Genomic DNA, 14,887 nt, shown 5'->3' with positions numbered 1-14,887 from the left:
TATATATATTTTTTATTTTTTAATAATGCAACTGTATCTCACAGTTACAATATAAAATAGTGCTACAGCCTGAAGGTGGCAGGGTTCATCTGCAAGCTGAAGGCTTTAATATTTTTTTTTCTCAGTGAAGCCTCCAGCCTGCATTGGATGACTGTGTCATTGCCGACATAGTGATCACATGATCAGGAGCCACTGTGAGGACGTTTATTAACCCATCGCCTGGAGCATTGTGCTGGGGAATGTTAATAGCTGGTTTGCGTTTTGGGAGGGGGGTTAATAATTCTTCTGTAAATAGATTTGGTGCTACGCTCCATAGCTCTCCTTACACGTTCTCATCATTTGTAATGCCGAGCTACAAAGAACGATTTGACAATCATTTTTAAGCCATTTATTTTTACAATATTTTGTTGGCAGCGTTTTCCGAACAGACTCTGCCTGAGGTGGGTTTTGGTTGCTAAGCATTAAATTGGATTTAAGTAGCCTTTAACTGTATGCTACATTAGGATGGCTGCCCAGTATTTGGTTAATTAACAGCTGTTTCAAGCTATCTGTTTAATATTTGTGGAATGTATTTATCCACTTGTTTTGTTACGGGCGGCTTATTTACATATTCACTAGTTAGACAACTCTTTTGTTGCAAGTTTTGTCATGTAATGTGCATTAAATTGGAACATGGATCATTTTTATATCCATGAGACTTGTCTAGCAACAAGCCTCCTAATAAAGACGTCCAATTTAATGAAGGCGTTTCATCTGTGTGTGCCAAAATATTTTTCAAGGGATTTTACAAGGTATTTGAAAACGTTACCCCTGACTTTTGTTGTAGCCGGGGCTGGATTTACTCTCTGCTGCCACAGGGCCAGGTTCTTCAATGCGCCACCCTACTGTTGATCTCAGTGACATCACCGGGATCACTTGTACAAAATAAGTGGTGGATGTAGAAAACATCTACCCACCAGGCGCCCGGAATTGCATGCCCCAAGCATTCGGAGATGGGAGTTCTACATCCCTGCTGCCCCTCTACTCCCTGCTGCATGTGCATGTTACCGTGACACAGATAAGTGAAGATATGTTAAATCTGTGTTGCGATACGTTGGCAGCAAGTTCAAAATTTAAAGGCTCTTTTAACACAAAACACTTGTATGTACTACAGCAGTGTGAATCTGCCCTAAGTAGGTTCACTACCATACAGGATGGTAGGGTTCTGACGTCACTACAATTTCAGGTTGCGTTTGAAATCCTTATAGGCCAGGGCTGTGTCAACATGTGTATGGGGCTAATGAAGAATATGTAGTTTGTAACCACGAGTGGTATAATTCTTGTGTCGGCTGTCATGACACCAGCCTAGTTCCGTAAATGATTGCCACTGAAGTCCATAATATTGGTCTTTTCTCATAATGGCCAGTCTGAACTCTTTTAATGCCACTTGCAACTTCCAGCAAAGAGTGAAAAAGAGAACTGGCCTCAGTATTACAAATGGTGATCCTGCTTTCAGACTGCTACTCGGTGGGAAATAAAATAGAAACATGCATTCTGGGGCCTTTTTCCAGCTTTGGGATCTTATTTGACTCATTGCTTTGTCCCCTGGTCATAGCAAGGCTGTACTGCTGGCTTTGCTTAGGGTAGACATTAGCATTGATATGTATGCATATGATCTGCATGGAGAATCCTGTTTGGCTTAGGAGTATGTCCCATCCATCTCTGCAAGGGTCTTCCGCAGTAAAAAATACATGGGCCTTGGGTCCTATTCACACCACATCCAGATCATCACCCGACCAGATTGTTTCCGGACCCAAAATGCATCCCTATGCTATTTCTGGCCTCTGTTCACACCAGCGCAGTCCGTACCAGACCAGAAAAATACCAAACGTCTCATTTTGTCTGGTCTGGAGTGCACTGGGATGCATAGAAAGGCAAAAAAATCACATACAAGCACACTGCACCGCACCTCAAAGCACATTTTAAGCTAAAAACTAAATTTGCTCCGGAACGCGGCAAAACGCAATGCATTGCGTTTCAGATCTGGTCCGGAAAATGGTGTGAACCTGCCCTTATTGTTGTGAATGGTATTAGATGTGAAAGTAATGTTCAAGCTAAGAGCTCAGGGCAGTGTAAAACAGAAGCATGGACATGTATTTATCCATTCACCTTTCATACACATTGTGCTATAGAAATATACCAAGCCTCCCCTTTTGATGGCCTTGTATAAAGACCCTTGTCCTGCTATAAAGTCACACTGTGTTTGAGGCCTAATGAATGCAGACTTTCTCCTCCCTCCAATCCCCTTCCGAACACAGGCAACTGCCTGTTGTGAACAGGACTTACAAGTAGGAGTTAGGATTGCTTTATTCTATCGTGCATGAAGGGTAAGAAGACGAGGTGAACCTTATATGATGGAAAGTCATTGTAAAACAGTTTCATCACCTGACATCCAACTAGCTTTACCACTGATCAAGTTAGTGTCTTACAATAGGTAACGCTTTTCACAGCTGTCCTCTCAGAATGCAGCAAGTATAGTCCCTCAAACTGGAGAAAATGGATATGATGCCCATAGCAACCAGTCTGGCTAATGGCAGTGGAATCGGTTTCATGAACAACGCACATTCTTTTTGACTTTGTAGTTTTTGGAGTCATCCCACTTTTTGTCACTCGACGCATAGAAGTTTCACTAAAATAAGTGTATGGTGGCCGTGGCTGCCAATAAGAATGCAGATTTTTTTTTTCAGGAGCAAAGTACTAATTACACGCAGCACTTGCCCTTCCCGGGAGCTGAGCGATGCGGCCCTGCATGCAGCAAGGTGCTGTACATGCCGGCCGATTTCCGTGTGAATGGGGCCTAAATGAAAGTGGTCCTAAAGTCCAAGATTTGTTTTCATTAGCAAATTCTTAATAAATGCATCCAATTATTAGTCGGACATTGTGTGACTTGCGCCATTGTTCAGCCTGTGCATCCTCCAGCATTGTTGCCAACTTTTCTGGAAGGAATTACCAGCCCAATATTTCTTTAGGTCATATTTATTAGGTTTAGTTTTCACCCCATTTATTCCCACCCAGTTGGAAGCTCTCTTTACCGAGTGCTAAAGCCTAAAACACCTAATTTGTGTGTAACAATTAATATGCCGCTCAATATGGCTGCCACCATACGTGCAGGCATGTGGAACGCTGTCTCGCAGCCCTTGTAGAAGATGTATCTGTCCTTCCTATTACCAGTGTTTCTTTCATGACCCCAGTGACCTTTATTTCATCCATCTAAAGGAGAATGTTCTTTTCATTTTTCATTGTGGCAAGCAGAATTATTCAACAGCAAGACCTGTCAAGGTGACCCTTGCTGTCAAATTGCTTTGGTTCAATAAAGTTTTCTATTCAAGTGCAATTTACTTGTAACTCACACTTTTATTTATTTCATTTTCTCCCCACACCTCTCACTTGCTTTTAGGAGCATAAACAAAAGGTAGAAAAACAATATTCTCCTGGAAGGCACTTGAGAGGCCTCGCTTCATACTCCCAGCAGTGTATTCATTTGATCAGGTTACAGTGTTGTGTGCTGCAGTTGATTGTTCTGTCCTTGTCTTACAGATTCCTTCTACAATCAGGTCTATCCATCACGATAGGATCCTTGCACTTAGACAGCAGACACAGTTTTTGTGGGAAGCTTATTTTTTCTCTGTCGAGAAGATTGTATTGACTACACTAGAGGTGAGTAACCAGACGCTTGACCTGTTCACCGTAATATCCTCCCATTCTATTATTTAACAATATTTAATAAACGTGTTTAACATTCTGGCATTTTAGTCAGTTAGATCCTCCAATTCCCTACTTCACATTTAATTACTTTAATTGCTAACTACTTTACCTTCAAAAGTAATGAACCTAAGCTGATTTTCTGAAAACAAGAACCAGGTACATTCATGAGCCCCTAGGAAACAACGTGCTCTGCCTTTTGGGGGTCTACGAATGTAGTTTTTGTGCCATGGTTCTCAGAGAGCTGGATAATTAAAGTAGAAGTAAAACAAGGGATTTTTTTTTATAAAACCCCCTGGAGCTTTTAGCCATAATGTGCTGTTGCAGACTTGCCTGGCAAAGCAATCCCCTCCAGCGCTGAGCTCCTCCCTTGCCAGAGCTTCCATTTTTGCCCCGCTCTTCTCCCGAGTTTCAATTCTTTGTCCGCTTGATAGGTCGAGCCATAATTACATAGCTGTAGTAGAAAGGCATCATGGCACACTCACAAACTAGCATGTAAAACAACTTGTCTCACCACTAAGGACAATGACAGAGGTTTGGATACACGTCTTCTGCAAAGGATGTGTAAGCCGCACTGCCGCGCCAAGGCACCTCTTATAGTGCGGTCCTAACTCTAAGTTTAATTATAATTACATAGCTGCCACGCATGTGCACGGGAGTTACTTCATCTCGGCATACTGAGCCAGTGCACTGAGCAGCTCATACATGGCTCAGTGTCCAGGAAAAAACAATTGGCTGATGGGCAGCAACATTATCTTATGGCAATAGAGACTTACACAGTCTTTGGATTTTCCTCACTTTCTTTCTCAGTTACAATGGTCACCAAAAAAGGGAGTGGTGAATATCCCCAAAGGGAATATAGACAGCATTGAAACTTGACAAACAGTCTAACCCTTACCAACTCTCTAAAACTAAATAAACAAAGTTTTGAAAATATACTGTAAAAGAATAGATCTCATACTCTCTATATCTGCCTGGAGTTCAAGTTTAATGTGCCACTACTGAATTCCATAGGACCATGCAATTGCCTCTCATCAGCACCCACATTACATTGTGGGACATTGTGGGATGCTTAAACTTCAGCTTTTTAAAAAGTTAGTATTTAGTTGTTAGAACAAAGGAAGAGAAACAGGGGGACCACACAGCAGGGTAGTATAACAAACTGAATTTGTAAGTGCGGTAACCAAGAGATTAATTTATCACATATGTCAGTTTATTGTGTCAGTTGTGTAGGCAACCTGAAATAGCGCTTGTGGAATATATCTGTCCCCAGGCAGACATATAGGATGTTGGTCACACATGGTGGAAGAATACAACAGCCTAGTAGACATAGTGGAGTCACTAGGAATTCTTGGTGTGCATATAAAATTGGAGAGGTTCTGTTTAAAGTCAGATAGTCTTTGCACATCAAAACTTTATTGGCATTCTGCATTGGGTACTACAGTACTTGTCTTCATCAGATAAATACTTAAACGTCTAAAAAGGTTTAAAAAAAAAAACCTGTCCTGGACAGATTTGTTAGTACCCCAAGAAAAGATTATAAATAATTGGACCATACTGATATTCTAAACTAACTCATTTGTGTAATTATCACACGTGTTAAATCTTTTTAGCAGTCAGTCAGCCAATTTAAACAGAGAGAAGTAATTACTCTGCTCTTTGGTATCATCGTGTGCAGCGCGCTGAACATGGACCAGAGAAAGCAAAGGAGAGAATTGCCTGAGGAAATCAGAAAATTATAAACCAGTATGTAAAGACCTCGTCCAAGTAGCTTGATGTTCCTGTGACTACCGTTGCAATATATTTTATTTAGAAGTTTAAGGTCTATGGGAGTGTATCCAACCTCCCTGGATGTGGCCCCAAGAGAAAAATAGGCCATAAATTGAACAGAAGGATACTGCGAATAGTAGACAGCCAAGTAAACAAGGAAAACTTCCAACGAAAGATACAAGCTGAACTGAAAGGTCAAGGTACATCCATATCTGATCGTACCATCTGCCAGCTGAAAGGAAGAAGACCCAGGAGGACTCCACTGTTGAAGAAAAAACATAAAAAAGCCAGACTGGAATGTTGCATATTGATATCAAAATGCATATTGACAAGCTACAATGCTTCCGGAGGAATGTTATTTTAACGTTTGAGACAAAACTGGAGCTTTTTGACAAGTCACATCAGCTCTATGTTTACAGATGAAAATATAAGCATGGAGGAGACTCTTATATTTTGGGGCATCTTTGCTGCGTCTGGCATGGCATGCCTTAAATCTGGACACACTGAAATCCTAAGACTATGCAGGAATTCTGCAGCAAGACGTACTGCCCAGTGTTAAAAAAGCTCCATCTAGGTCGCAGGTCATAGCTCCTCCTGCAGGATGACCACCCAAAACACACAGCTAAAAGCACCCAAGAATGGATAAGAGCAAAACATTGGACTAGTGTGAAGTGGCCTTCTGTAAGCCCTGAGCTGAATACTTTTGAACATCTATGGAAAGAGCTAAAACATGCTGTCTGGAGAACGCACCCTTCTAACCTGAGACAGTTGGTGCAGTTCGCTAAATACGTTATGTAAATTTGCCCATACATTACATAAATTTTAGCCAGTTCTTCAGGCCACAATTCGCACAGAAGGTGCCAGTCTTGGCACCCTTTTAGCGGGAATCCCTTGATCAGCTGATCTAAGGAGCCAGTTAGAAAATATTTGTATGAATAGAGCTGGCAGCCAATGAATTGCTAGTTCTGTTCAGGGTATTCTGACAGTGACTGGCGGGTAAGGGACCCATCATTTTTTTGTCCATGTCATTATCATTTGGTTTATTTAAAATCTGTTGAATGAAAAGCAAAGTCTGATTTGTGTTAACTATGGAATAAACAATTATGGATGCTGATTGCTTTGATCAATTTCAACTTCTTTCAGAGAAAATTGGGTGGGTTTTCCTTTTTGTGGAAGGGTACCAACACATTTATAGAAATTGGGCTGTCGGGTTGCAACACAGCAGAATTTAAACCAATGTTGTGTTTTGCTTATGCAGGCCAAAGCAGCAAGTTTACTTTGATGCCTGGTCCCTCAGCAGAACATACTAACCTTTCCTTTGTTCCCCCACCCCTTCATTCAGCCTTTGGGAACAAGTAGAGTATGGGGAAGAAAATGACTATTTCCCCTTCCTCCTAAGATGGCACTGGTGCTTATAATTGGTTGTTAATGAACCAGCACCATCACATGGGAATGTAGAAAGACTCCTTAGCCATGTGTAAGCTCTGACTAGAGCTTACAGAGTTTTCTCTCATTGCTTTCAGCAGCTGGACAGAAGCTGGAGGCAGAGCACCTTTTACAAGGTTTTAGATGAGACATATATTTACTAGGGATGCACCAATACCAAGTACCGTACTCTGTACAAGTACAGATACTTTTCGAGCTCCAAGGCTAGACTAGAGAAAAATTCAAAAGTTAGGAGGCAGCTGTCATTTGTAAGGAGCACACGGAGCTCCTGGAATTTGTACATCTCTGTTTTGATGTATGATTTTTTTTTTATAAACATATATAAGTGATGCAACGATAACGTTTTTGCAAGTACAAGTACTGACACTTGCCCAAGTACTTACAGATACAAGTAATGATGCATTTTTGTTTATTGTCAAGTGATAGTTTTTCTAAAATAATATCGACTAAGGATTTTAGGACATTGGTGGAGCGCCAGAGCTAGGTCCCAGCTGCAACCCTGGTAGTTCTCATGAAAATGTTAAGTATTGGCACTGGTATCTGAACTAGTATTGGTGCATCCCTAATATTTACTTTTAAATACAGAAGAGGGATTAGAAAACAAATGTATTAAAGTGCAAATAGGCAATCTTCAAAACCAGGTACAGTTCTCTGGGACAAATCTCTTAAACTCAGAACTGTCTTAGGACCAGGGTTATGTTTGCTTCAAAGGAAGAATCTTTAGAAAAATCAAGATGGGTGCAGATTACCGAAATATCACCCAGGCCTATATAGCCGATAAGACCGGTTAGATTTTCAGTAAGGATATTTTCTGCATCTGTAGAAACTGTTAAAATTAATCCCGTCGGGGAGTTCTCCAACTCCCTCATCGACTGGACAGAAAACTTTATCTGGGCAGCATAGTTAAAACTATTTCATAAGAGAGTGTGAGACGGATGGGGCTCTCTCTTATTGTGTATAAACAAGACTTTCAGCATGATGTGACCTCTGGGGCTTCTGAAAGAATGTGAAAGTATTGGATCTGGGCAGTTCAGGTACAAAGCAGGCCTGAGAATTCTCTGAATACAAATGTGTCCTGCTGCTGTAAGCTTTGTATTCACACAGGCCTGCTTCTGAACTTTCCCTTCCATAGAAGACTTTCTAAAAATGCTGCAGCTAATCACGGAGATTTAATGTTCCGTGACCGTGCTCAGGGTTTAAAGAATACGTGCACTTTTAAAGTACACCTGTCATATAGGGGCTGCCATTGCTGGTCTGCTTCTAAGAATGCTAGTTGCCTGGCTATGTATAGCTTCCAAAAACTTGAGACAAGCATGCAGCTGGTAAAAATTTTAAGTTCCTTTTCTTGTTGCGGGTCATTGAATTGGGAGGTGTGTAAGCCAAGTCAGCAAGATAGCCAAGCAACTTGCATTTTCAGGAGGACAGTAAATGGCAGCCTTCGTTAATTTTGGTTTTAAAGTGCAGGTTTGCTGAAGGTAATTACTAAAAGTACCTGTCAACTTTAGCCTGAAAATACAGCTAAATATAACCTAAACCTAGAGGAATCCTTAGACCTTAGCAAGAACACAGATCCTAGCTTTGGGAAACATTCTTAGGACAAGCATACAAAAAGAATTGAAAAATTTGTGATGAGTAATGGGAGCAAAAACAAATGATCTAGACCTGACCTCAATGTTGAGGAAATTGGCAGCAAGAATCCTCTGTGTTGCCACTTTTCCTCAGCATGTCATAGCTAAGATGAACTGAACCATGAAAAACTAGTAGTTGTTCTCATTATGTGTAGGAAGCTCCACTTTGCTGTCTGTTAACCCTGCCGTCAGTATATTGTAAGGGTAGAGGTTCTGGAGTGCATATCAGTGATAGTCCAATAACTGGATGTGTTTAGCACATGACTGCTCATTCCTTTAGTAATATGAAATTTCAGGTGCCTTCATTTTATTCCATCAATAGCTGCCTCATACCAGTGTTTTTCAGAATCTCAGCGTGTTTTATGGCCTAAACCATGTTAATAAATTATTCACACTCCATTACAGAAGATGAACTTAGAGGTCATTCTGTAAGCTGCATGCATAGGTCACGCTTTGGGCTTGAACTGTTCTATGAATGTTCTGTGCTTTGCAGGACTGAGAATTCAGTTGAAAATTGAATTTTTCAGTATGAGCTTTTGCCCTCATGATGTGTTAGTCAGTGATCGAGTCCGATACAGGGGCTGGGGACAGCCGACCATAGAAGTCGTACCATGTTAATTCCACCACTAAGTCGTGAACTCTGCACCTGAATACCAGGCAAACTAATTATTTGTACAAATTGGTTTTCCGTGCAGTATTTATACATGGCCCTGCTTGTTACGAACGCCCCAGCCATGCAGGTTAAAATGTTACTGCTATAATTAATGCGTTGGGGTAGAAATGTGAGCCAGTCTGATAAAAAGCAAGACAATTCCACTTCGGAATGTTGTTACTTAAAGGAATAAATCAGGAAAAGTTCTGTATTAATGCAGCTTATCTGAATGTCTACTGCATGCAGACGCTCTGCTCGCTAAGGCTCTCTATCAACTTAATGATGTATTAATGTACTGTAAATGATTTAAAACTGTGCACTCTGCGTAACAGAAGCGGGTCTTTTTGCATATCATACAGATATTTTAAAAGCTGCTCTAAATACATTGCAATAGATTTCTTATCCACTCCACCCCCTTCCCCCCCCCTCCCCCGTTGCTTTCCGAGATTAATCAACACCCCCTTCCCCCCCCCTCCCCCGTTGATTTCGGAGATTAATAAACCAGTTCTATCAGGTTGGTGACTCGAGAGATTGTGCACACGCATTATAATTCTTTAATTCCTTTTCAAGAACAGTGGTTTTTCTTGCTGTCAATAAAATTGTCTTATAAAATGAAGAATACTTTTACGCTGCATTGTTTTGTCAGACGCGGAGCTTTTATTACATTCCTGTACTTAAGATAAAATGTTCAGATCGATGCTCAAGCTATAAGTTTTGATGTCAAGTAAAGAAAATGATTAAAAATAGATATCAAAAGCAAAGCAGCAACCTTACCCGATGCCTGCAGTCATTTAGAAGATAATGGAAGATAAATAGGTTTAATTGGCGCTAAAAACGCTTGATTGTATTTTTACTGGGTGTTTGTTGTTGTTTATTTTACACACAATAAAACATTGATAAAGGTATTATGTTTATATGGTGGTGACAAATTGACTAACTTAGATTTATCCTTTCATTAGTGGCCTTTGGGTAAGGCTGTTGAGCTGCATCTTGGGTGAGCCCACTCCATACCACTGATTTCAGTGGACATAACACTGTTCGATTGACCAAAACAAATCTAACAGAGTTCTGCATCCATGCTATCATTGGGGATGTCCAGATTCCACTTTAAGACCAAGTACAAGTACTTGCCCTCAGGTACTTGTCGATACCATACAGCGATACTTAAAGGGACATGTGACATTTTTTCTAAAACAGACTAATGATTTTAGGGCAGTTTCTCACCAGGGCTAAATACAGATGTCCCCAAAGCAAAATACAGATGTTTGCAGAGCAGAAAGCATCCCAACACAGCATCACAATAGATCCCACCACAGCAGCACAATAGATCTCACCACAGCAGCACAATAGATCCCACCACAGCAGCACAATAGATCCCACCACAGCAGTACAATGCACCCCACTAGAGCAGAAGGCTGCAATTTGAAACTGTGCGGCATGCAGATCTGTGCAAGGCTCTTAGTTGATCGGACGGGTGTCGGTGTCCGGGGCTGTACTGTGCTGTGTGTGGGGCTGTCCATGGCTGTGCCTGTGCCAGGACGGAGGAGCAGGAGGTATAGAAACGGACAAGCACTGCCAGGGGCAGCTACTGCCAGGTCCCCAGCAGGCTGCAGAGGTCCTGACAAGCACGGGAACTCAGTAGCCGCTGCGGTTTAAACATTTAAAGGGCCGGTATCGGCCTTAAACGGGGCATTTTCAAGAGTACAAGCACTGGTATCGGTATCGGGACATCCATACTATCCATGCCATGCAGTTTGGATGGACCCATCTCCCGCTGCAGTTATTTTATTCTGGATGTGCCACGGTCAGAATACCAGAAGATTGACTGCAGCTAATTGGCTTGGCAAGAATTTTACACAAGGCTCCTTCCATTTTCTGATCAAAGAATGGTGGATGGGAGGCTGTCAACAGGGCCACCCACTGAAGAAATTGAATCTGGTTCTTCAAGAATTATCTGAAATTTGCTCAGTATTGTGACCAGCTTTAGCTTGGCATTAAGTCAATACTGAAATGTTAGGGCAGCCCTGTTCCTGGCCTTCTGGTCATATTTAATCCTCACTTGAAACACAGACCTTTGTCTAAATTGTATGATGTCTGTTTAAAGGGCTTGTGAGACATCAGCGGTAAGTAGAACACACACAAAAAGTAGGTTCTCTACATATTTTCTGGAGATTTAAATGTTTATCTTCATAATAAAGTCTTTGCAGAAAAAGCAGAAGTGTTGAGGCATGCTGTGACAGTTGCTGCTTTTCCATATTAATAGTTTTGTTCATTTTTTTCATCACCAGAAGATCAATATTTGTTTTTTTTTTTGGAATATAATTGTGTTTCTCTGTTATATTTTCCACATGAGGCCATACATTTATTATAATTGAACTTTGGGGTAGACTTTAGGGTTAGATTTAAGAATTGAGGTCTGATTTAGGAGGTAGGTTAAGGTTTTTTTAGTTTTGGGGTTTGACCTCAAGTTACCGTATATACTCGAGTATAAGCCGTCCCGAATATAAGCCGAGGTACCTAATTTTACCACAAAAAACTGGGAAAAAGTATTGACTCGAATATAAGCCGAGGGTGCGAAATGAGGCAGCTACTGGTAAATGTACAAAATGAAGATAGATACCAATAAAATTACATGAACATTTATTTAAAAGAAAACAATAACCTAGCTCTGTAATAGTACACATGCCCCTTATTTACAGGTACTACAGCCGATCGGCTCCCCTTGCTTCCCCCTTCTAGTAGTGACTTCGCAGCACAGCTCTTCTCTCCCAGCAGTAATTCAGCAGCTCAGCTCCTACTACTTCTAGTAATGAGCAGCTCAGCTCACACAGCTCCCCTCTCCCATTAGTTACTCAGCAGCCTTCTAATCTCTAATGTAAACAGGTAAATATGAGAGTTTGTCATTTAGTTTATTTCTTTTTGCATGCTGTGAATGTTTAAACTATCACTGACTAACGAAAAACGTCATACATTGTAGCACTGATGCTGTCCTGCTGTTAAGTAGGTCTGTGTTTCTCACCCAAAAAAAAAATCACGATATCGCTTTCTCTCTTAATTCAATGCTTGGCCAGAGATCCACTTCTGTTGACAAATTCGATGGGCAAAAACAAGGTTTGCGTCCAACTCTCACCAACGAGACACCTTGATTGCAATCTTTTAGCTAGCTGCTGATTGAAGAGGAGGCTTGAGTGGGAATAGTGCGGACTAAGTGCCTCGTCCATTCTTTTATCTCTTTCTCTTTCTTGCCTTCCAGATCATTCAGGACAGAATCTTCAAGCACATATCACGCAACAGTCTAATATGGAACAAGCATCCTGGAGGGCTGTTTGTGCTGCCCCAGTACTCATCATATCTGGGAGATTTCCCTTACTATTACGCTAATCTAGGTGAGTGCCTTTTCCTCCATGACCCAATGATGACAGGGTCGCTAAGTGAATCTCTCCATGTTCAAGGGAGCCTGTTATGCCATAAGTGCCGTTACTGTTAACACATCGTGAGCTGGCAGGAACTACGTCTGTCTGTAAACTCATGAGACCCTGTGTGTGCAGAACAAAATGGCAACTGCAGTCACCCTAACCTGATTGGAACTGCCAAGGGCAGCACTGTGGTGTTTACAGCTGTCTTGGGAGAATCAGTGCATGCAAGTAAGTGTGTCTACTCAACTGAAAAAAAGAAAAGAAACAAACTAAAACTGTAAGCAGTGTAAACACATGAAGATAATATAGATATAGGTTGATGGATATATTAAAATGTATAGTAGCTATATTAAGCCCCTCTATATAGTAAGTGTCAACGGAATTCCATAGCATAGATGTTTGTTAGGAGCTCTCAAATCCGGGGCACTCGATAATGCAAATAAAGACTTTACCTGAGAAGTCATCACTTTAGCTACCCCACTCACTCCTACAGTACTTTGCTTTGGCTGCTAAATTTGAATAAAGACTTCACTGACATATGAGAGCAAGGTGAGAGCTGCAGGCCCAAAGTGCCAACTTCCTTGCTGAAAGTCCACATTTGCATAATAGTGTGCTATTTGGGGCTCCCAATCTGCTCTTAACGAAAACTAAAGATACGTGAAGTTACCTGGAGAGATTTCTTATGCAGTCCAGATGCCACTTTAAAGCAAGACTTTTTTGAGTTATATTATAATAAAGTGGACCTGTGCTTTAAACATGCAGACCAGAGCTAAAGGTTCACTTTAATAATAACCTTTATAGCTGAACATACTCTCCTTTTTGCTGTCCTGATACTTGGTTTGCTCACAAGAGTGAAGAGAAGCCACCCTGTGTAAGCTTTAATTCATGACTTGGAGCTTACACAGAGATTAGTACTTTCTCCCCATCTCCATATGAGAGCACTGGGAACCTGAATTTCCAATTGGCAATTAACAGTGCCATCGCTTAAAAGGAAGGCGAGTTAGTCTCCGGGTATTTCTTTTTGCTCCTGGTAGACAAAACGGTACATCGGAGGGAGCCAAGGGGAGATAAATATGTGGCATTAAATCAAACCTGTTGCTTTGCCCTTAGTGGGCACATTACAGGTTCACTTTAATCAGAGAACTAAAGGAATTGCATCAGCATATGAGAAATAACTATTATTTTTGGTGTTTAAGGTGCAATGGGGAACTTATAAGAAGAGTGAAAATATTCCAGGTGGTGGTAGCGTAGGACAACATTCTGAAGTTGCATGACTTTAAAAAAAAAAAACCTGTCATGAGAGAAAGATGGAAGCTGCTAAAATTGACTAGTTATGCTGCTTTGCTTTACTGTAACAGACTTGCCAGTTAGAGTCAGGCTTTAAGATTCAACTCTTGAAACTTTTGGTTTGTTGTTAGGCTGATATAAGATAAAATTAGTTTAGAAGCTTTCAGTAACTCAGGAAATGTTATCAAACTGAGAAGCTGGAAATTAGCATAGGTCAGCAATGTTCTATTGCTATTACTTACACAGCTGATTCATATCTTTTTTTTTTTTTTTTCCCTTTTAAGACAAATTTGAATAGATTTTTTGGACTCGCACCAACGGTTTTTATGTATTGCTTGTGACCTGTTGACATTTTAGCTATATGGGTGGAAAGTATATAGAGGGAACAGGAATGCCAAGTTCAGTCAGAACCAAGGGGCCAGTCAGTATAGTCTAGGAGGCAGCAGGCTCTTTTTATGGGCACAAGCAGCTTAGGTTTACATCGACAGAAATGTAAAAGCTGGAAGCCAACTGCAGTGTTGAGGAGGGTTGACTACCTTCTTCTTGAGAAAGACTATACTCTGCAATCATAACCAGATTACATCACTGGACTGTCTTAAAGTAAATGTATAATGCTTTCGTTAACATCATCCTAATTGTTTGCAGGAGGGGAGGGGAGCATTACAGCAAAAGCTGCTTTTTCAATGTTAACACTTAACTGGACTCTAAATGTATTCGTTTAACCTCCCTGGCGGTATGATTATGTCAGGAATTTTGTACCAAAAGCGGTACAATTTTTTGCATGGAAATTTGGTGTTATGTATTGTAGGCCTGCAATTCTTAGTAAATCTTAGGAATAACTCACCTAAATCTGTCCAAACAAGAGTCCAGTAGACATCCCAGGTATGATAAAGTTTGAAACACGAAATTAAAAAATTATAATATAATAATTATAAAAAATTATAATA

The 14,887-nt window shown here is 40.8% G+C and overlaps 1 protein-coding gene across 1 annotated transcript in view; it reads left to right on the top strand.

The window, feature by feature from the left end:
• EXT1 (exostosin glycosyltransferase 1) overlaps positions 1-14,887 on the top strand; it is a 64,165-nt gene that overhangs the window by 23,805 nt on the left and 25,473 nt on the right. The window contains exons 4-5 of the mRNA XM_018560853.1: positions 3,577-3,696; positions 12,491-12,623. Coding sequence (XP_018416355.1) covers positions 3,577-3,696; positions 12,491-12,623 — 253 coding nt within the window. The remainder of the gene's footprint in view (positions 1-3,576; positions 3,697-12,490; positions 12,624-14,887) is intronic.

This window comes from Nanorana parkeri, unplaced genomic scaffold (assembly GCF_000935625.1).
Source record: "Nanorana parkeri isolate BGI_ZX_2015 unplaced genomic scaffold, ASM93562v1 scaffold482, whole genome shotgun sequence".
NCBI classification, from domain to species: Eukaryota; Metazoa; Chordata; class Amphibia; order Anura; family Dicroglossidae; genus Nanorana; species Nanorana parkeri.
This window is presented reverse-complemented; position numbering and strand designations above follow the sequence as displayed.